The sequence below is a fragment of the Apodemus sylvaticus genome, chromosome 15 (assembly GCF_947179515.1).
Source record: "Apodemus sylvaticus chromosome 15, mApoSyl1.1, whole genome shotgun sequence".
NCBI classification, from domain to species: Eukaryota; Metazoa; Chordata; class Mammalia; order Rodentia; family Muridae; genus Apodemus; species Apodemus sylvaticus.
Window position 1 is genome coordinate 7,453,046 of NC_067486.1, and position 22,393 is coordinate 7,475,438.

Consider the following 22,393-nt stretch of genomic DNA (forward strand, 5'->3'; position numbering starts at 1 on the left):
AGAGGCTGCCTTAGCATAAACACTGGTGAAAAAGGACAGTCGTTATTTAAGAATAAAGCCTACCAACTCCCTGACTGCAACCCAGAGGTGCACCTGCTGGTTTGGGGGGCCTTGTGCTGTCTCCCTTCATCAAGGCCTCGGTACTAGAGACCTAGTTGTTTCAGGCATGCAGAGTCACAGTCCCACAAAGCAGCATCTGAAACGGGAAGCTACTTGCTAGCTCGAGAACTCTGCATTCCGGGGCAGTGCTGAAGGCTGGCTGGCCCCCTCAGAATCAGGCCCTGTTCTGAGACGCTGCTGGGGGGCGGTGGGGGGGGGGTTCTGTGGTAAAAGGCTATGGGGCAGGGGAGCTATGACCCAGAGGAGCTGACCCAGGAGGGTGCCCCTGGGAGGCCTGCAAGTTTCCCTGGTGTCCTTGTGGGAGCGTGTACACCCAGGGTGCTCAGACAGAAGGGCGACAGGAAAGCAACGGTTTCTTTATCCCAGTCCACCGTTTATTTTCCTATGCATCCCAAAGCACGTGTGAGCAGCAAGCAGGCTACGGACGCTCCACGGAGTCAGCTGTGTCTAGGGCAGCCTCCGCCCTAGCCGGACTAGCCAGATGTTTGCTGCTACATTAAGGCTGTTCTAAAAGGCCTTGAGAAGATGTAGCTGTCAGGGTTGGTTTGAGTTCACTGGTTTGCTTGAGCACAACCAGCTCTCCGGCACCATCAGTTCTACAGTTGGGAAGTTCTGACTCCAGGCTCATCACTGCTGTGCGTGAGGTCAGCTGATGTTCTGGGACCCCCATCCTGAACCTGGTCCTAGGGGAGACCCAGGGGCCCCGGGGCCAAGGCAGAAGGACTCTGCTGCTGTAACCATTGGTCAGCGCCAGCTCTACTTCCTGGCCCCTCTGTCGTCTGCAGGGAGGCCCTCCGGAGGCACAGGGGGAGGTTGAAGCCACAACTCCATGGACGTATTTGGTGGGGTTGGGGACTGTGCCTGTGGACAGAGCAAACAAGAGGCAGACATCAAAGGGACTGGCTAGAGAACAGCACTCACCTGTCCCTTCCTGTCCTGAGCCTGTGGGGACACCAGGGAGCCAGAGACACACAGGCGACTTGTTGGGAGCCAGGCCGGGTCCTCCCTTCCGTGCCAGCTCGTGTTCCTGTGTTCGTCGCTCCTCAGGCATCCAGCCACAGACCTAAGTCAGCTCATTTCATGGCCACACTAATGGACTTCCAGGCCGGGGAGGTGCTAGAGACAGTGAACATGGCTGCCTGGCATAAGCCTCGGCCACTGCCTCCCACCTGCACCGCCTTGGATTTTATTGACAAAATAGGATGATACTGCCCTGCAGCTGGCAGCAGGGGAAGGGGAGCAGGGGCCAGTGATGGGGAACCATTCTCCATGTGGTTGTAATGCTAACACAATGAAGGCCACCAGAGGGGAGCTGTGGGGGCCAAAGCCACCAACTATGTAAGTCCTGTCTTATCTCTGGGTGGGGCGGGGTCCTCACATGGTGCCTCAGGAGCCTTCGCTTTTCTTTTTAGATTTCTAAAAATAATCAGGCCTATGCATATCACCGTAAGTGTATGCCACCCAGAGAGTCCAGAGAGATACGAGATCCCCTGGAGTGGGACACCAGGCAGTTGTAAACTGGGAGCCCAACTCGGGTCTTCTGGAGGAACAGCAAGTCTCCTTAATTGCTGAACCATCTCTTCAGTTGAGTATGTGTGAGTATACTCCCCCACCACAAATATACACACACACACCACATACACAGACTCACACACCACACACAGACACACACCACACACAGAGACTCACACACCACACATACCACACACACACACACCACACACAGACACACACACACACTCCTAACTGGACTAGAGCTCTATGTATCCCTCAACCTCACCGAGATCTCCCTACTTCTACGTTTCAAAAGCTGGGGCAGCAGTTACAGGGTAGAATAATCCAGAAGGTCTATTACCAGCACCAGAGACTCTTTCCATACAGTGAACTAGCCTTATTTATTGCTAGGAACTCCCAAAGGTCACCTCTAATTTAACCAGCAGGGATTGACCAAGAGACAATGGCCTAAGCTAGGATCCTGTGTTTCTAGTGAGCTCATCAACAGCATTTAACTGGCACCCAGGGCTGTTTGGGTTTAACAGTTTTATATTGCAAAGTCCATACATGCAAGATGTTACCCAGGGCTCCTTAACATACTTATCAGTATACATCTGTCACCATGCTAACTTTAAAATAATGATAGCATTCCCAAGAAGACCCCCATTATCAATTCCTTCCTTTCATCTACCTTCCCCCAAGCCCTAGGTGACTAGCAGTCCCCCCTCTGACTCTGGCTTTGCCTGTTCTAGATATTTCACATAAAGGGAATGAGGCAATATGGTTTTACAATTGGCGGCTTGCACTCAGTGGGATGCTTCTGAGGGATAGTCATGAATGGTTTACTGATGCGGACGTGCTAAGTGTGTCTCTAGGTGGTCTCTGTGCAGACATCACAGGCTGTGCTCACATAAACTCGTGGGACCACTTCTATAGGTACTGACTGTCACTGAGGCCACTGCCTGCCCATTCACGGTAGTGTGACTGAGTGCAGGGCATGTGGATGCCCTACAGTACCACCCATTGGCATCTGCATTTGTCCCAGCGCCTGCCTTTCTTACCTCATCTGCGGGGAGCCTGACCAGGACATGTAGAGCAGAATGAGGAAGAGGAGCACCACGAACGTAGCCAGGCTCAACCACAAGGCTATGACGATGGAATCTGCAGGAAGAACAGAATCGGCTGAGCCAGCCTGGCAGCAGTGTGGTCCTCAGCCAAAAGTCAGGAGACCGCGCATCACAGTGCCAGCGGCTCCATAGAGATGGTGCCTGCTAGCAGGCATGACTGGGAAGGTTTCCAGTAACAGCCTTGGGAGGAAAGGGAAGTGTGCAAGCAGCTTCTTCTCAGTTGATGGCAAACTAAATGTTCTCTTGGGCTCCCCACAAGCTTTCTCCAGCTGCCACTGCTGCTTAGGGGAAGAATCCCCAGTGGTGGCTCTATGACTTCCTTTTCTTGTTGTTTAAGAAGACTCTTGTGGAGCCTTGGTGGAAAAACAGGCCCCAGGGGAACAGCATCAGGGGAACCCCATTCCCAAAACCTAGAAAAACTTCCCAGGGCCTGTTAGAGTTCAAGGCCCTTGCCCCTGCGGAGAAGTGGGCTGGCCGCTGGTGCCATGGAGTGGAACTGGCTAGTGATTCAGAGAGAGAGAAGCAGCAGGCACCCTTGCACCCAGCACTGTAGCCCTATGTGTGGCTCTGGGCAGGAGGAACCCAGGAAATAAGCTTAGTGGTTTCCATCCCTGTGGAAAACCTGGCAGGTCAGAGGACTCCAAGTCAGAAGGCTCCAGGTCAGGATCATGTGGCAGGTGGCTGGGGAACTTTCACATTATGGCTGGCGGTTTGGGGGTGGTTACCTGTGACTGAGAACAACAGGGTGGCCTCGGGACAATATGTCCAAGCTGGGAGAATCTAGACATCCCTTGATGTGTGACAGAGACGGTTGAAGGATTATAACCCAACAAGTCCTTACCAAGCACAGAGCCCTGCAATGCAGCCTTCTGTCAGTGTGGATTGCTACATAGATGTTGAGAGCTAGCACAAAAGACGGCCTCACATTGCATCAAAACCTAAGGTTCTTTGTGAATACTACACAAACAGATGCGCAACCATCCAAAGAAATTATTGTGTGAGAGATGTGCAAGTTATCTAAGTGGATGGAAATGGGGCTCTGGGCATTCCGTAATGGCATCCCTGCTTTTAGGACTCCCCAGCCATTCCAAGGCTAGGAGTACTAGGGAGTGGGTAACAACAAACTCAGACGCTTAAGTTCATTATGGAAGCCCACTGTGTGCCCATAGAGCCCGCACAATACTGCCACAACTTTCAGTCATCTCCAGATGATTCTCAAGACCCAGTTTACCATGGGTGCATACAAACAGCTGCTGTGTTCTGTAGGGAATAAGGGTGAGAGAAGAGTCATCTATTTTTAGTACATATCTAATTTTTTTCAAGTTACTTATATAGCGCTGGCCATAGTTGAAAAGAAGATGCCAGCTGGGTATGGTGGTGCACAGCTGTAATCCCAGCACTTGGGAGGCAGAGGCAGGAGGATCTCTGAGTTTGAGGCCAGCCTGGTCTACAGAGTGAGTTCCAGGACTATACAGAGAAATCCTGTCTTGAAAAACCAAAAAAAAAAAAAAATAAAATAAAAAAAAAATAAAAAAAAAAAGAAGAAGAAGAAAGAAGGAAGGAAGGAAGGAGAGAGAGAGAGAGAGAGAGAAAGAAAGAAAAAAGAAAGAAAGAAAGAAAGAAAGAAAGAAAGAAAGAAAGAAAGAAAGAAAGAAAGAAAAAGAAAGAAGAAAATGCCATCTCTGCTTCCTATGACAGACATCTAGAGAAACAGAAGATTTGCGAAAGCGGATCTTGAACCCTGACAGTTAAAGTAAAACTTAGGACAGAGGAGGCATTCCGCTGGTAAAGAGCCTACTGCACAAGCGAGAGGACTTGAGGTCAGATCCCAGGCACGCATGGAAAAGCTAGGTGTTCATCTGTAGCCCCGTTGCTGGGAAGTAGGGGCTAAGGCATGAGGATCTACAGAGATCACTGGCCGGTCAGCAATCGAAGGACTGCTGGATTTCAGGTCTAATGAGTCACCTGCCTCAATAAAACTAAGTGGCAAAGGATGGAGGAAAGATGGTCAACATTGAACTGTAGTTACACTGGCATACATACACTTGCACACTATACTATACTACACACACACACACACACATACACATGGGGGATACAGGTGCTATACTTGGAAAAAGACACAAGCCCCTGCCTTTTAATACATCAGTCCTTTACAGCATTTACACCCATTGCTGGCTCTGTGTCTTCTCCCTTTTCTGTCCCTAAGCTAAGAAGCATGGTGCTGTTTAAGATGGTCTCTGGGCTCCTGGGAAGGGGAAGGTCATAACCGATGTCCTAAACAGAAAGATGGCGGGTCCAAAGAAAACCCCAGTTCTCCAACCCATGAAGGGCGGTTCCAAAGATCCAGAAGTGACCTCGAGCCGGAGTGTGGGGGTTAACAGCCAGCATTCCTCAGGAACTTGTGAAACTGGTTCTCATCTGCTGAAAGGAGTTTCCTTCCCTTCCCTCTGGTAGAGAGGACTAACGGCTGTCCAGCTGTCCCTGGTGTCGGCAGAGGGGACTCACGGCTGTCCGTGGTGCCTATTTGCTGTGTTGAAGCTCATCCTGGCATCCAAGCTCCCTCAGTGTCACAAGTGCCCGTTAGAAATTTCAGAGTCCCCCCCAGCAGCCTCTCCCTTCTCACCCGCCCTGGCATAGCCTCGTAACCTCGGTCCGGGTCACCGGCTTCTCTACCCTCAGCTTCTCCTTCTCCTCATAACCTGCTGTGTTCCCGCTTGGCTCTCACTGTTTCTGTATTCTCTGTCCCTTGTTATCCTCCTCACTCAAAGACTGCACTGGCCATGTTCCGTCTGCCCACCATGTCCCGTCTGCTTGGTAGCCCTCCATGCCTGTCTGCCTGCCATGTCCTGTCTGCCTTCCAAGTCCTGTCTGCCCTGGCCGTGTCCTGTCTGCCTGTCACGTCCTGTCTGTCTGCCATGTCCTGTCTGCCCTGGCCGTGTCCTGTCTGCCTGTCACGTCCTGTCTGTCTGCCATGTCCTGTCTGCCCTGGCCGTGTCCTGTCTGTCTGCCATGTCCTGTCTGCCTGTCATGTCTTGTCTGTCTACCATGTCCTGTCTGCCTGTCATGTCTTGTCTGCCTGCCATGTCCTGTCTGTCTGTCATGTCCTGTCTGTCTGCCATGTCCTGTCTGTCTGCCATGTCCTGTCTGACCTCCATGCCCTGTCTGCCTGCCATGTCCTGTCTGCCTGTCATGTTCTGTCTGCCTGTCATGTTCTGTCTGTCTGTCATGTCCTGTCTGCCCTCCATGTCCTGTCTCCCGGCCATGTTGAGTTTCTACTCTGCTCTGGACTCTTCCAGATGCCTCTGGCTGTTCTCTCTCATTTCTACAATAAAAACCTTTCCCTTAACCACACTGTACTGGCTGGTTTTGTGTGTCAAGTTGATACAGGCTGGAGTTATCATAGAGAAAGGAGCTTCAGTTGGGGAAGTGCCTCCATGAGATCCAGCTGTGAGGCATTTTCTCAGTTAGTGATCAAGGGGGAAGGTCCCCTCGTGGGTGGTTCCACCTTTGGGCTGGTGCTCTTGGGTTCTATAAGAGAGCAGGATGAGCAGGCCAGGGAAGCAAGCCAGTAAGAAACATCCCTCCATGGCCTCTGCATGAGCTCCTGCTTCCTGACCTGCTTGAGTTCCAGTCCTGACTTCCTTTAGTGATGAACTGCAACGTGGAACTGTAAGCTGAATAAACCCTTTCCTCCCCAACTTGCTTCTTGGTCATAATGTTTGTGCAGGAATAGAAACCCTGACCAAGTTTATACAAAATCGTTTTGAAAGCATTCCTCTGGCTCCCTCAGAGTGCCTTGCCACATGCCCACACTCCCAGAGAGTTGGTTTATTTCACAACTTCCAGGTATGCGCGGATGCTTTCTCAAAATTTAGTTTGGGATTTTTCTTCTGGAGGGTATTTCTGATTTCTGTAGACATTAATGGTCTCTTTTCCTCTTCATCAAAATGATGAAACCTTTGAGGTCCCTGGCTCCTCAGTAAGTTCCACCAGCTACAAAGGAAACCAGCTTCAAGCACTTAGCGGCCAAGAGCCTCCCTTTTCAGAACTATGCCCAACCCCAGTCATCCCTGATCCTGAGCAGGAAATGAGATGACCTCCTGCCTGGAACACATGGCTTACAGATAAGTGAAATTAAATTTTGTCAGACTGAAATGAGGATCAGTAGCCACTAGTCAATTTCTATGCTAAATCCACTCCCATGGTGTTCCTTTGAAAAAGAAAGCCAAGAAAAATAGTTTCTTCCTCTTCTGTCGAAAGTTCATGAGTGCTCACAGAGAACATTTTGTTCTAAATCAAGAACCATCCCCCCAACTCCCAGCCCCAACCCCCACCCTCCCCTACCGTTAGCCCCAACCCCTTCCCCCACCCCCTTTCACCCCTCTCCCACCTCGCTACCTTTCCAACCCCAGCCTGTCATCTGAAAGGTTCTCAAACCCGTGGGCTTGTTTTCACAAAGAGCCCCTGTTGGTATTCAGTCTGGACTCCACCCCCACAGTTACCTGGAAACAGACAGATATGCCCCTCCCCACAGTTACCTGGGGTGGGTGGAGCTTAGACAGATTCCTGACAACCCCTGGCTGGGCTAAGAAAGAAGCCAGTACTGATGGAGAAAACACCCACCTCCCGACCCCCCTTCCTCTCCCTGCCTTCCTGCTCGCCCTCCATCTCTTTCCCTCCCCCACCCTCTTGTTCTCTCTTCTGCCCTTCCTTCCTCCTCCAGTTCACACTATGTACTGTGAAGAATCAAATACCAATGAAGGATTCACCAGAAAAGATTCTGAGTCGCGCACAGCATCACATACTGTGGTCCCAGTTGCTTAGGGGACTGAGGCAGGAGGATCTCTGCAGCTTGGGAGTCGGGACCAGCCTGGCCAACATAACAAGACCGTGCTTCTTAAAAGAAAACTTGTAGCAAGTATGAATGGCTTCGCTTTATATTAGCGAACTTCTCTTACAACTTGCCACACAGCACTGTGACTAAGTCCCTGACGATATATTTGGGGGGACGATATAGTCGGCTTCTTCAGCTTGCAAATTAATATAGTCTTTCCTGCAGTTATTTATTGTGTGTGCAGGGCCCAGCACAAGTACGGAGATCAGAAGACAACTTAATGAGTCAGTCTCCTACTGCCTTGGACCCAGGAATTGAACTTGGGCCATCAGGTAAGACTGAGCTCACAGACTCTGAGATGGTCAGGAGTCCTCCCACTGGCCCGGAGTCCTCCCACCCAAAACAGTGGAGCAGCTTTCCACAGCAGGTGGTGACCAAGCAGGACATTGTCCATGCTCAAAAAGAAAAAAAAATTACAGTGTCTGAAGATCTCTCAGCTTTGCATCTGAACGATGTTCATTTCTAAAAAAGCTTTTCTAGAGGCAAACCTACATTTTGTCCAGGCCAACACGTGTCCTCAGGTTCAGAACTCACTGCAGTATTCACAGCTGGGTGCATTTCCCACGCACCGCTCCACTTTCTCCTTCTACAGTCTTCCTCACTGCGAGTCACACGGACAAAAACCTGCCCCTGAGTGGCACCGTTCTCTATGTTGCTTCAGACATTCCCAGGGGCTCCGCCTGGCCTGTGCCTACTTACACACTAGTGCGGATTTTTTTGAGCTGATATAACCAGTTTTCTCCCTGAGAGCATGCACTGTCACGGGGCTGTATCTTTAGGCTTGGTTCCTCGGCTGACCTTTGACCTTGACCAACTCGCTCGACTGACTAGGGAAGATCATCCACCAGGTGCCGAGGTGCCCAAGAGATGAGGGAAAGCAGATGAGCGAACGGATGTTGTCATGCTTGTCCCCTGAGGCCACAAAGCCAGAGCAGCTGTGGGCAACGTAGCCGCGCTTATGACAGATGCCTCAGAGGTGGCTGTAAATATGTCTCCCAGATCTAAATATGGACAGTGAGAAAAAGTGAACTATGCAGTTTGAGGAAACTCGCTCAGCTTACTGAAGCCCCAAAAGGAAGGCAACTTTATCAAGCACTGTGCCTTCAAAGAGAAGCAAGGGGGCTCTGGGGGGCTCTTGGTTTAATCCCCAGGGTCACAGGGCAAGAGAAGAAAGGTCATGAAAATGGAAGACGACTATTTGGGAAGGGGGGGATCAGGGAGGGCAATAGGGGCTGAATATGACCAACGTCCATGGGTAACCATGGTGACGCACACCCGTGGTCTCAGAACCCGGGTAACTGAGGCAGGAGGGTTGCCGTGAGTTTGAGCAAAGCCTGTGCTATATAGTGAGCACCAGCCAAGCCAAAGCTATGTAATGAGACCCCCTTTACAAAGGAACAAAAACAAAGAAAATCATACTATCTACATTATCCATATTATAGAAATGTTATAATGAAACCTATTATTTTATTCAATTAATATACACTAATAAATATAAACATAAATAGAAATAAAATAAATATAAAAAATAAGAATGTGTGTGTGTGTGTATGTGTGTGTGTGTGTGTGTGTGTGTGTGAGAGAGAGAGAGAGAGAGAGAGAGAGAGAGAGAGAGCATATGCATCCATCTTAAAAGATCACCCTGCTGAGTTATCGAGAGAGCTCTGTGGGTGAAAGAGACTCTGGAGCCTGCCGGCTTCCACACCAGGGACTCATGTGCTGGAGAAACAGACCGACTTCCCCAAGCTCTCTTCTGACCTTCACAGATGTGCAGAGGCACCTCCACCCCCTAAATAAATATATGCCAATTTTTAAAAGGAACATTTTGTTTAATTTTATGGCAAGTTAACTCATACCTTACTACTGAAAGTTACAGATACAGTTTGAGTCCCATGCCGGATTCGCTTCTATCTGTGTATGCACCAGCCATGTTATCCCTGCCAGGCGCATGTGCTGGAGCTAACTAGGGAGAGTCAAAGCTCCCTTAGGGCTCGGCCCCAGCCGCTGCCTGGCCGCCCGCCTGCCTGTGTTCCCACTTACGCTTGCTGGCTTTCAGCTTCTTCTCGTCCACAGGAATGGGGTCTATGTAGTCCAGGTAATACTCATAGCTGGTGAGCGGGACAGAGGCGTCGGTCCTGTTGGCCATGACTGCGGCTGTGGAGGACGGTGTCTGTCAGAGGCTCACACCCGGAGCTGGGCCGTGAGCCCCAGGGACAGGATTGCTTAACTAATTTCTATGGGAATCGCTGCCGCAGGGGCTTGTCCGTGGGTCTCCGGGCACGGGGCCTGCTACTTATCAGTGCTGCTTGGCTGGAAGGTCAGGGGGCTGTTCCCCTGTGGGGCCTCTGGGTCCTGTCTTTCCTGGAAAAAACTCCAAAGCAAGAAAAGCTAGCTGCTGGAGACAGGCTCCCCTTCCGGCTGTAGTTGGCCTCTCCGTGGAAGGATGGGGAACTGGGGAAGAAATCCGACAACAGCAGAGAGTGACTAGCGGTGCTGGACAGAACCATCCTGCTTTTGCCTCTGATAAATGAATAGTTAATGAAATGGCAAGGAAAGGCTGCCAGTGCCCTTGACTTACTCTGAGGCAGTTTTCGGTATTGTTAAGCAAGCAGTGGACCTCTGGCTTGGATTCCGAAGGCAGACCCTGTGCTCTGTCATGTGCACCGGCAGCCAACTAGAGCCCCAAGTCCCACGGCTTAGCTGAATGTGTCCCCAGCTTTTACCCCAAGCTTCCAGGAACCAGCTGGGTGCCCCGAGGTGAATCTGGTCAGCAGCCCACAGGACTGAGTGCAAGGGTCTCCACAGCTCTTGGCTGACGCGGAGTGTAAGAAGGAATCCAGGCTTCTGGGGGACCTGCTCCTAAGTGACACACTCGGTCTCTGACAGGATCCCTAGATACTCTGCCTAGAATATGAAGAATACTGGGACAAGCAGCTAATTCTGAGGCACGGTGGGATTTGCCTTTGGGAGTTATATACTGATCCTGGGTCTTTCCTTCCTTCCTACTTGTTTTTTAAGTTAAGTGTTGGCTCAGGTCCCCATGGCTGGGTATCAACAGGTATATGTCAGACAGTTTGAGCCCTTCCAGTTCTGACCAGCCTGCTATGTCAAGGCAGGTGTTGTGCTGGGAACTTGAGCTTCTTAGTAGACTAAGGGGAGGGTTTCCAAACAAAGAGGCAGCTCATTCCCTGGGAGAGCATGGGGAGCGCCTCTCTCCTCTGCTGCTGGTTTTCCTCTCACCAGAAGCCTAGGTTTCTACCCCAGGCAGGGTCCCATCGTCTGCAGACACTGGCTTATAACGGAGCTCACTTCTGACCTCAACTGCCCAAAGTTGGCAGACTTCTAGGGTTATGGGCACAGTCCCACAGAATCACACGCCTCTCTCCAGGGCAGCTGTTAATCCTAAACCCCACGGTGACGCCTCTGTACTGGCTGGACATGGAGGGTTCCACAAGCCCCTCCTCTGTTTTGGTTATGTGCTGGAATAGTTCCAGGACTCAGGAGAATAGTTCCTTGTGGATTCCTCGTGTATCCTAAATGGTAGAGTCAGACGGAAGCTGTTGCTACCAAACCAGGCCCGATTTGCACAACCCAGTGCATGCCAACCTTTGGACGTGGTTTTTACAGCGGAGTCTTTGTGAGGCAAAGAGTAAGGACACAGAAGACTCAAGCCTCAGCTCTGTAACCCTGAGAATAGGGGACAGGGACACTTAAAGCTGTAGAGAAACAGGCTGCTCTGAGACTTTAGGAAAGGCGATTGAAGGGCAGGAATAAGAGTTATGGATGGCCTGAGTGTGTGTCATCAAGTTTCCTGGCTCTTCACAGAACACAGTGACGTTAGTGTGCTGTACGGGTAATTTTCAGCTCTCTGGCATCATGCACAGAGGGGGGTGGGGTGCGTTAATGGTCAGTGTGTCAGCTCTCACTGAAGACAGACAAGAGTGGCCTCCGAATTCTGAACAACGTAGGCATGTTAGGACACGTCAAAGGAGCTGACGTGGAACAAAGCCGTGGGAGGGTGCTGCCGAGCCGTGTGACCACCAGAGCTGTCGCTAAGAACATGTGACTAAAAGCCAAGGAAGCTGAGGCATTTACACTAGGGACACTTCCCTCCGTTCTGAGGTATCAGGTGGAAGTAGGACACTTCCTGACCTCCTCCAGGTCCATCCCCTCTACCCCACCAGTCCCTCCCGCAACTGGTGGCTACCCCAAACTTCTTGTACAAGCAAGGTCTCAGGGCTCTAGAGCCCAGAGGTGAAGGATGAAGGTGAAGGTGAAGGATCATATGGTCCTGGTGACTGGTCTTAATCTCAAGGTGAGATCTACCCTTCCCTCCTCAGAGTGTGGGCTCAGAATTCCAGTTCTGGGTCCTCAGACAGCTCCCAGACCTCCACCTAGCACCGCATTAGCATAAGCACAGGTATGGATCAAGGAAGATGGCCTCTCAGGCGCTCCATATGAGACCTGTGTTTGTGGTCACAGAACACAGCCCAGGGCACCTTTGATCCCTAGCTTCTTCTGTCACCATGTACACAAAGGAATCCCTCCATTTTGTTCCTACCGAGTGTTACAGGGACACTGCGTGATTCGTTTTCCCACAGCTGTAAGCATTTGGATTCTTTTCAACAGGGGCCCTTGGATAGGAGTTGTCCTTGTGACTCGATTTGGCTTTGAGTAATTGATACAACCACGAAGAGGTCCTTTGACCCAGGATGTGACTCAATGACAGAGGCTTGCAGAGCATCTGCAAGGCCTTGGGTTGGTTCACTTCCCAGGATTGAGAAAACAACAAGCAAACCCCACAAAGACAAAGTTGTGTAAGTTCTAGGCCAAGGTCGCAAGTGTTTGACACACTCACATTCTTCTGCAGTACTAACAGCAGGGACTGGCCTCCTGGGGAGCCAGGGGCAAACTGCACAGTCAGAGCCAGGCAAACCGGCAGAGCACCGCCGCCTCCACGGAGTGAGTGGATGGGATGGCTGTCGAGACCGGGGGAAGGAAGGAGGGAAGGAAGGAAGCAGTCTGAATCCAGAGAACAGCCACCCCCTCCCAGCCTGCTTTACACAGGTGGTCAACAGAGTTGCGAAACTGGTGCTAAATGAAAGTTGGTGTGTGTGTGTGTGTGTGTGTGTGTTGACATGCTGCCTGTGTGTGTGTGTTGACATGCCTCTTTTGTGTGTGTGTGTGTGTATGTGGTGACATGCCTCCTGTGTGTGTATGTGTGTGTATATTGACATGCCTCCTCTGTGTGTGTATGTGTGTGTGTGTATGTGTATGTGTGCGGCGACATGCCTCCTCTGTGTGTATGTGTTGACATGCCTCCTCTGTGTATGTATATTTGTGTGTGTGTGTGTGTGTATTGACATGCCTCCTCTGTGTGTGTGTGTTGACATGCCACCTCTGTCTCTGGTCTCTCTGTCTCTGTCTCTCTCTCTGACTCTGTGTGTGTGTGTGTGTGTGTGTGTGTGTGTGTGTGTGTTGACATGCCCCCCCCTTTATCTCTGTGTAGGTCACAGGACAATCTTGAGTACCACTCTTGTATGCACCTTGTCTTCTGAGGCTCTCTCTCTCTCTCTCTCACTGACCTGGAGCTGACCTGGGGCCTGTGAGCCACGAGGGTGCCTGTACCCCTCCCCAGGGCAGAGATGACAAGCATGAACCATGGTGACCTCTGGTTACTTTCTAATGTGGGTTTTGGGGTCCTCATGCTCTCAAGTCAAACCCTTTAACAGAGGGGGCACCTCCCCAGACTAGATGGCTGCTGTTGTAAGCCATGAACCTTAGGGTGCTGTCTTGCATGGGCGGAGTAACTGGTGGAATGCCATGCTCCAGTCCCTTATGGCGCCAGTTCTTTCTGTCCCTCGACTTTGGCATGTCCTAGGAAGTTTCTGCTGAGTATGCAATTCACTCAACACTTTTCTGAGCTCCTCCAAGTGCTTTGTGAGATGTGTGAGACACAATTTGCAAAGCACTCAGAGGATTTACTTATAATTGGAATTTATTGAAAATTTCGATCAGACTAAATGTGTTCCATAAAATTAAAAAAAAAAATCGCCTTAAAAATGTGTAACTGTCAACCAGTCGAAGTTGTTTACCTGTAAGGGTGTTAAACTAAAACCCAATTGGGCAGGTTTTGTTTGTTGTTTTTTAGTTTTATTTTATTTGTTTGTCCCTGGCATTCCTGGAACTCACTATGTAGACCAGGCTGTCCTGAAACTGAGAGCTCTGACTGCCTTTGCCTCCTGAAAGCTGGGACGGACAGTGTATACCACCACCACCCAGCCACATAATTGTGGAGTTGCACATATCCTGCTAATGGGTCTCCAGGTAACAGCTGCAAAATATGGATAAGATATAGTAAAGCAGGTATTCAGAGGCTCTGGAGAGAGACAGAGAGCCACGGAAACAAAAGGCATATCAACACCGAGAGAGAAATAGCACAGGTGAGATTTGTGTTTATTGTATTATACATATACATATTCATATAATATACATATATAGATGCATATACATCATTCATCATATACATCATATACATATACATCATATACACATATACATACACACACATATATATCATATATACATATACTTATGCGTACTTGCTTAGCAACACTCCAAACTCTAGGTTCAGTCCCCACAGTTAAAAAAATAAAACTGATCAAACCCTCGACTGCGAAGTATATGCATGTGCATATGTATATGTATTATATATTATATTTGTATTTATGTCTGTCCTGGGGACATTCCACAGACAACACAGCATAAACCAGTGTGAAAAGAGAAGTGTAATTGGTTTTAGTAGTCAGGGGCAGAGCTCAGGACAGGAGAGTGTGGAAACAGGCATGGGGTCGGGAAGTCCTAGAGGGTAGAGGGCCATAGTTAGCCCCAAGATGTTTATATTGTTAAGTACTTAGGGTGTACGTAGCTCAGTGGTTGCTTAGCAACACTTCAGGATCCTGGTTCAGTCCTTCATTCCACAGTTAAAAAAGTAAAGTTGGTCAGATCCTTCACTGGGAAAGAAAATCAAAATGAAAGTTCGCAAGAGGCAAAAATCAACAGTTGAAGGACAATGATAGACTCTAGTGTCCACATGTCATCTGCAATGCAATGTCCTTCTTCAATTTCTGTTGCTGTGCCAAACACCTTGACTGTCTTAGGATTTTATTGCTGTGAAGAGCCACCATGACCAAGGCAACTCCTATTGTTGTGCCCGGCCTCGACCCGCAAGGAAAGACGCGACACGACCAGGTTCTTCTCTGCAACGCTTTATTCAGGCTTCCTTATTCTTGCTTCTACTTCTACCCGGGGCCCCGAGCCTATTCCCTGCCGCCCTTATATAGCCCTCAGCCCTCGCTTAGGTGCGTGTCGCTTTCTGATTGGCACAGCTTGGTGTGCTTCATTAGCATATCAGTGCTGAGTCACAGCACGGTTCTACTGCACATGCATCAGAGTTGCTTAAAGGCACCAGGTGTTAGCGCCTGCCACATCTTCCCCTGTTTTGTTTTATTGAAGCCGTCCCTTGCGAGGGCTACGCGGGTTGCCTGCAAAATATACCAACGACCCCTGTCTTAGGTCATCTCAGCCACGACTTGGCCTTACCCATCAAAGGGTCACCCTATCGCCCACTGGGCCCCATGTCTTAGGTTGGTCCAAGTGTCAATAGGTTGCCTATCTTTGGGTATCGTTGGTGTATACCTTTTCTAGGCACACCCTGGGGCGAAGGCTATCAATTTTTTAGGGAGGCGAGCCATATAGCTGTGTCCTCTTGTGAATCCATGGCTACAAGCGCCTGGTAAACTATGGCTTTGTGTGCAATCTGATCTCGCCTGATGCGACAAAAGCACCACAAGCAAATAAAGACCGCTAAGCACATAAGGGCGGCCATAGCTAACATCCCCGCATACTCCTTGACCCAGGAAAAGGCGGTGGTCAACCAAGAGGTAAGGTCACCCATCGTAATGGGATTCAATCTTGTAACATTAAGAGAGGCAATCTGTAACAATAACTGTTTGGTTAACTTCTCTCCTTCTATAGACCAATTACCCTTCAGAAAATTACTAATATCATCAATATCATTTTGATGCTTTTTTAGAGATGTCATATTGACCTGAAGGGGGCTGCGTTTAACACAGGATACTTGTACCATAAGGACAAGTGCATCTATCTCTTCTTGTAAGATATCTACTCTTTGGTTTAATAGGCGTATCCCTGATTCTAGATGAGTGTTATATAGAGCCTGTGTCTGTAGGGTCTGTGCTGACTGTTCTACTATATTATTGATCACATCTGCAGTTTGGACCTGTGATGCCATGGCGACTGCGGCAGTAACCGCTGCTGCCACAGATATAGTAATGGCTGTGATTATAGCAGCTGTGATACCAAAATCCCTTTTTTGTGGACAGGGAGTGGTATGGGCCAGGCCTTCGCTATGGCCCATAGCGTCTTCTCCTCTGCTGTTACCCAGGTGGTGGTGATGGACAGCAGGATCAGAATCCTCAAGAGCCGGAACACAGTCATTGTCTCTAGACTCCGGAGCAGGTACTTTCCTTGTCAGCCATTCCGGGATCCAGATGGGGTCTTGGCGGTCCTGTGGAAAGACACAAACAGCTCCCCTTGATCTCGTTATAATGGGATCTGGGCCAAACCATTGGTTGGACAGAACATCTTTCCATCTCACCCTCTCTGTTGTCTGGGGGCAGCTGAGGGAGTGGCGCTCAGCTGCAGAGTGATTTTGGGAATCCAAGTTCAAAAAATTTAAAGTGAGAAGGGCGGGGGATATACGGTCCTTAGGAGTGCGACCGTGGCCTACTCCCTCTTTTTGTTTTTCTAGACATTCTTTGAGGGTGCGGTGTGCACGTTCAACAATCCCCTGACCCTGGGGATTGTAGGGGAGACCATGTGACAGGGTCACTTGCATTTGGGCACAAAAGGTGGAAAAGGAGCCTGCCGTGTAGGCGGGGCCATTATCTGTTTTCAAAGAGGCTGGTTTGCCCCAGGCCACCCAGGCCTCCAAGCAATGGGAGATGACATTGTTGGTTTTTTCACCGCTCAAAGGAGTGGCGTGTATTACTATTATGCCAGAGCATGTGTCTACAGGCACGTGGATATATTTAAGTTTTCCAAATTCGGGATAATGTGTTACGTCCATCTGCCACAATTGTAAAGGGCACAGTCCCGGGGGGTTAAGTCCCATGACAGGTTTAGGGTGGTAGATCATACATTGACTCCCCAGCGGCCCCTAGGAAAAACCCAGCCCATGTACGGCTGGCTTTGGGCGGCCCTGGAGGTTTTTTCCTAGGCCCCTACCTGGCATATAGCCCCTATTGTTTATAATGTTTTTAGAGACTTCCGAGTATTCATTTGTCAGCCATATGCCCATGTTTTGGAGAATGTCTCTACCCCATAGGGATACCAGCAAGTCGAGTACAAAAGGTGTGAAATCTCCTGAGTGACCTTCTTTATCTTTCCATGATAACACCTTGGCGCTAATATTAGGAGATTTTGCATAGCCAAGGCCCTGTAGGTTTTGTCCTGATTTTTGGATCGGCCACGCTTTAGGCCAATTAGTTGTAGAAATAATTCTTTTATCTGCCCCTGTGTCTAGTAGACCCATGATTTTCTTACCATTGATGGTCAGTTCTGTCATGGGTCTGTCATTTAAGTCTAATGCAATATAAGCGGCGGTTGGCCCTGTAGAGCCAAAGCCCTGATTGCCTCTGAATCTCCTTTTGGCTACAAACTGTTTATGGAGGCTGGGTAATAAGAGGATTTGAGCTATTCTGTCACCTGGAGAGATGGCAGTAATCCCTCGTGGGGATTCCACCATTACTTTTATTGTACCTTCAAAGCCTGGATCTACTATTCTGGGGTGAACTCTGATCCCTTTTAAACGTAATGAGGCCCATCCTATGAGTAGGCCCATAGTGTCTTTAGGTAGTGGGCCTTTTAGGTCTGTGTCTATAAGCTGTACCCCCATCTGGGGCGTTAGTACGAGTCTGGTGGTGGAACAGACGTCCAGTCCTGCTGAGCCTGTAGTGGTTCTCCTCGGTGTTGGTATTGAGGGCCCATGTCTATCTGGCTCAGGGTCTCTGTCGATTGGCTCAAGACGGCCCCATATATTTGTGGGCCCTGGGGTCAGGAGGCCCATATCCCGTTTTTTGGATGGGCACCTCCATATCCCTCTGCGAGGGGACGCCCTTGGATGTCTTTCACTGATCTACACTCATTTGCCCAATGATTTCCCTTTTTACACCTGGGGCATAGACCTGGACGGTTTTGGTGGCCTCCATGTTTTTTATTGGGGCATTCTCATTTGAAATGTCCCACCTGTCCACACTCATAACATCCCTTCTGTCCCCCTTTTTGTTTTGTAAGTTGCATCACAGCTGCAGCAAGACCAGAATTACTGAGAGGGCCACCTATCTCTCTGCATACCTTCATCCAGACTTCTAGTGGTTTACCCTTATATGGTATGATGGCTGTTCTGCACTCGCGGGTGCACTGCTTGAATACAAGCTGTTTGATTAGGGGCATGGCTGCATCTGGGTCTCCAAATATTCTCCCTGCTGCTTCTATCATTCTTGCCACAAAGTCTGAGAAAGGTTCTGCACCTCCCTGTATGATTTTAGTTAGATTTCCAAATACCTTTCCTCTATTTGGGAGCACTTTCCATGCTCGTATACCAATTTTATTAATCTGGTCATAGACATCTAAGGGAAATCCGGTTTGCTCGTTAGCAAACCTTCCCTGTCCCAGGAGCATGTCTCTGTCCCAGGCTGGCTGTCCATTTTGTTGGTTTATCATAGCCTGTTCTGTAGAGAATTCTGCCTGGAAAGAACTGAAGTCTAAGCATTGTCCTGGATTTAGACAAGCCTTTGTCAGCTGCTGCCAATCTGTAGGCATGAGAGCGGTATGTGCCAGGCTCTCCAATTGGGTAACTGTTAGGCTGCTGTGATACCATAGGTACGTACTGATTCAGCCATGTCTTTAATTTGTTGCTTTCTGATTGGCACAGCTTGGTGCGCTTCATTAGCATAGCAGTGCTGAGTTAGGGCACGGTTCTACTGCGCATTCGTCAGAGCTCTTTAAAGGTGCTGGGTGTTAGTGGCCCGCCACATCCTATAAAGGACAATATTCAATTGGTGCTGCTTACAGTTTCAGAGTTCAGTCCATTATTGTCATGGCAGCAAACATGGCAGAGTGCAAGTAGACGTGGTACTGGAGAAGGAACCGAGAGTTCTACTTCTTGATCTGCAGACAGGAGTAGACTGTGTATGTGATGGTTTGTATATGCTCATCCCAGGAAGTGGCACTATTAGAAGGTGTGGCCTTGTTGGAGGAAGTGTCACTGTGAGGATGGACTTGGAGATCTTCCTAGATGCCTGAGCATGCACAGTCTGTTCCTGGCTTCCTTTGGATAAAGATGTAGAATGTAGTTGCCAGTAGCTACTGTGACCTGGGTTCCTGGAAGAGAAGCTGGGAATAGATGGAGGGGCAGGAGGGGGGTCAGCAGCAAAAAGAACAGAGGCCAGGACAATGCAATTGCTGATCAAGGCCCAAGTTTAATGGAGGTCTGACAATTTAAGAGTTTGGGTGAGCCAAACAGTTCCACCCTTCCCATTAATTTTTAAGAAAAACCAGTGGATGAATATCTGTCAAAAGATGGTGGGCTTATAACCAGAGAGGAGAAGTATTGACCGTAATTCCTCTTAAATATTATATGTTGTCTTTTGCAGAGGAGGGGCAATAGGCTCCCTTAATATTTAAGGACAGCCCCTTGACATCAACCCCTATGCAATCAGGTGTGCTTCCTGGGGACTCACAGAAAGAAATCATGATCCCCCATTTGGTGCTTTGCCTCACACCTCTTGCTGGTGCCCATGTCTGCTCGCCAGCAGACACATATAGATCTGAGTTCTATGTGGCTCCTGAAAGGAGATCCACTGGTAAAGCAAATGCCCTGTAAGTGTAAGCTGGCTGGCCCTCACAGCACACCTCTCTTCAAGTCCTGGGGAGCCACTGAACTGTGTCTGAAAGAGGCCTGCATAAAACACAGAAGAAGAGATTAAAAGGGAAAACCTGCTTTGACTCTGTCTCTGGAAGGCCCAAGGTATTTAATTCATATGTAAATAGTAGTTCTCTGAAAACAAAAGTTAACCTCTGAAGTGGAGGGAGGTAGCTTTGTGAATCAACAGACACTGTCTTGTGAACATCAGATAAACTGGCTGATAAAGATTATTAGCTATCTTCATAACTGGAATCTCCAATATTGGATTTATTTCTAGACCAGTCCATGATTGAGTCTACTGATGACATTAAAGGAATGAGAATAGTTATTATAACTTCTCCTTAAGATTAATTTTTCTAAGTTAGTTTAACAGTCTCCAATTTCTCTGTCCCACAAATGCTAAAAGCTTGAAGCAAGGCAGTTTATTTAATCTGGGACATTTGACAATTAGAGTATATTCCATATAGCTCTTCTGTTACCATTGTCTGGGCACTTAGCAAGGCCACAGTCAGCGTTAACCTCAGCATGCCACGCCAATCACTCTGGCAGCTGGCATGCTTCTGCAGCATTCTGTAGAAAAAAACACAAACATACCTTCTTCCCCAAATATTACATACCTGATCAGGATCATGATATATGCCAATAAGTGAATTCTTCCATCTTACTTAGGCATCAATATGCCTAGTTATAGGATGCCATATACACTCAGCAAGGAGTTCCTTGGCAACCAAATTTTAAAATTTTCTTAAAAATATACAAGCATAATTTAAATGATATGCATGAGGATACAATTTCCACTCTCTTTTCCTTTTTTTAAGAAAATATTGGGCTGGAGAGATAGCTCAGTGGTTAAGAGCACCAACTGCTCTTCTGAAGGTCTTGAGTTCAAATCCCAGCAACCACATGGTGGCTCACAACCATCTGCAACAGGATCTGACACCCCCTTCTGGAGTGTCTGAAGACAGCTATAGTGCACTTTCATATAATAAATAAATCTATTTTTTTAAAAAAAGAAAATATTGTTTTAAAAATTTTTTATATTACCTTGTCCTTGAGGATAATAAATAATTAAATTGTCAAATATATCTCAAATTTTTAATAACTTTTATTTATTAAATGGCCAGTTCCATTATCTGTTTTAATTTAAGTTGGAACACCAAGCATAGACAATAATATAGACAATAACTATGTGATTATAGAAAATAAACCTAGCAGCCGGGCAGTGGTGGCGCATGCCTGTAATTCCAGCACTCTGGGAGACAGAGGCAGGCGGATTTCTTGAGTTCGAGGCCAGCCTGGTCTACAGAGTGAGTTCCAGGACAGCCAGGGCTATACAGAGAAACCCTGTCTCGAAAAAACACCAAATCCAAAAAAACCAAAAAAAAAAAAAAAAAAAAAAAAAAAGAAAGAAAATAAACGTAGCATTTTTAGTTGCTTTTCCTGTTAGAGCGTTAGAGCACTTGCATAATTACATGAGCTTCACTCCTACAGTTAATGCATTCTTTATGGGATGCATGTATAGAAATATAAAAGCAAATTGCCACAAATTATCTTTTGGATAACAATTATGAATTTTGCCAAAAAAGGCTTCCCATGTACTAGATTAACCATCAATAATAATCAATTTGATTGCTGTTTGAAGCAAGGAACAAATGTTTTATTAGGCTCTTAAAATATTCCTTTTAAAATACCTTTATGATTTCATCTTATAACATTTTATTAACACATCAATATCTTTATTGAAGGATGTAAAAACTTTATTTGGATAGGAAAAAGCTGATTTTATGTTAATGTTCTTGCCAAGGAATTGCAGTCAACATGTAACAAACTGTTTGACAAATGCTTACAGTAGCTTTCTCCGAGTTATGTCTCTTATTATTTATTTTGAAAACATCAAAGGCTTAAATCCTCTTGTGGCAAGCTTAAAGCAATGTCTTAGCCAATTAATTTATCCTAACAACTTTTGAAAATCATTTACTTAAAAGCCCATTGTTAAGAGCAAATGTTGGTACCAAGACCTGCGAGGCTTGTGATGTCATACAAGCGACAATTAAGACAATGTATAGATGTGGTCAACCTGGTCACTGGACAAAGACTTGCCCCAACCCCCGCAAGCCAAGGGGATTATGTCCTAGGTATCATTGTGAGGGACACTGGGCTGTCAATTGCCCTCGTGTCACGTAGAACAGAGGGCCATTCCGTCCAGAAACCCCTCCAACTGACCTCCTAGGCTTGGCTATGGACGAATGAAGGGGCCGGAGCTCCCTCAACCCAACCTCGCCCATCACCAGCAGGGAGCCCCGGGTAACTATCGTGGTATGTGGGAGGCCCATCTCTTTCCTTCTGGATACCAGGGCCACTTACTTGGTCCTGGTGGAGTTCTGGGAGGGTGGGTTCCACTTCACCCTCGCATCTTCCCATAGTCGGGATAGGAGGACAGCCTTACCTTCCTCATCAGACCCCACCACTTAGCTGCACTTTTAGAAATATACCCTTCACCCATTCCTTTTTGGTAGTGCCAACTTCTCCCATTCCCTTATTAGGAAGGGGTCTTTTGGTTAAGTTGGGGGCTTCAATTTCTTTTGCTCCCCCCACTCGCCTGAACCCAAGCTCGCCAGCAGTTCCCCTACTTCTCCTTCTAGCCAGTCAACCTACTAACACTAACATGTTATTTCCTCTAACAGCTTCTCAGGTGGACCCCAGAGTTTGGGATGTCCAGAACCCCTCTGTTGCTAGACATCATTC

General features: G+C 48.2%; 1 protein-coding gene across 1 annotated transcript; it reads right to left on the reverse strand.

Moving 5' to 3' along the window:
• Positions 1–345: 345 nt before the first annotated feature.
• Positions 346–10,050, reverse strand: Mrap (melanocortin 2 receptor accessory protein). Its single transcript, XM_052158401.1, has 3 exons — positions 9,679–10,050; positions 2,676–2,775; positions 346–981 (listed from the first exon to the last, which is right to left on the reverse strand). The coding sequence occupies exons 1-3, from the start codon at positions 9,782–9,784 to the stop codon at positions 804–806; spliced, it is 384 nt and encodes a 127-aa protein (XP_052014361.1). The 5' UTR covers positions 9,785–10,050; the 3' UTR covers positions 346–803.
• Positions 10,051–22,393: the final 12,343 nt, after the last annotated feature.

What these genes read in the sequence shown, in the direction of transcription:
- Mrap (XM_052158401.1), bottom strand. Translation starts at nt 9,784, where the DNA reads ATGGCCAACAGGACCGACGCCTCTGTCCCGCTCACCAGCTATGAGTAT. An exon ending in GAAGCTGAAAGCCAGCAAGC is followed by an intron (nt 2,776 to 9,678) that starts GTAAGTGGGAAC and finishes TTCTTCCTGCAG; the next exon opens with ATTCCATCGTCATAGCCTTG. An exon ending in TCAGGCTCCCCGCAGATGAG is followed by an intron (nt 982 to 2,675) that starts GTAAGAAAGGCA and finishes CTCTGTCCACAG; the next exon opens with GCACAGTCCCCAACCCCACC.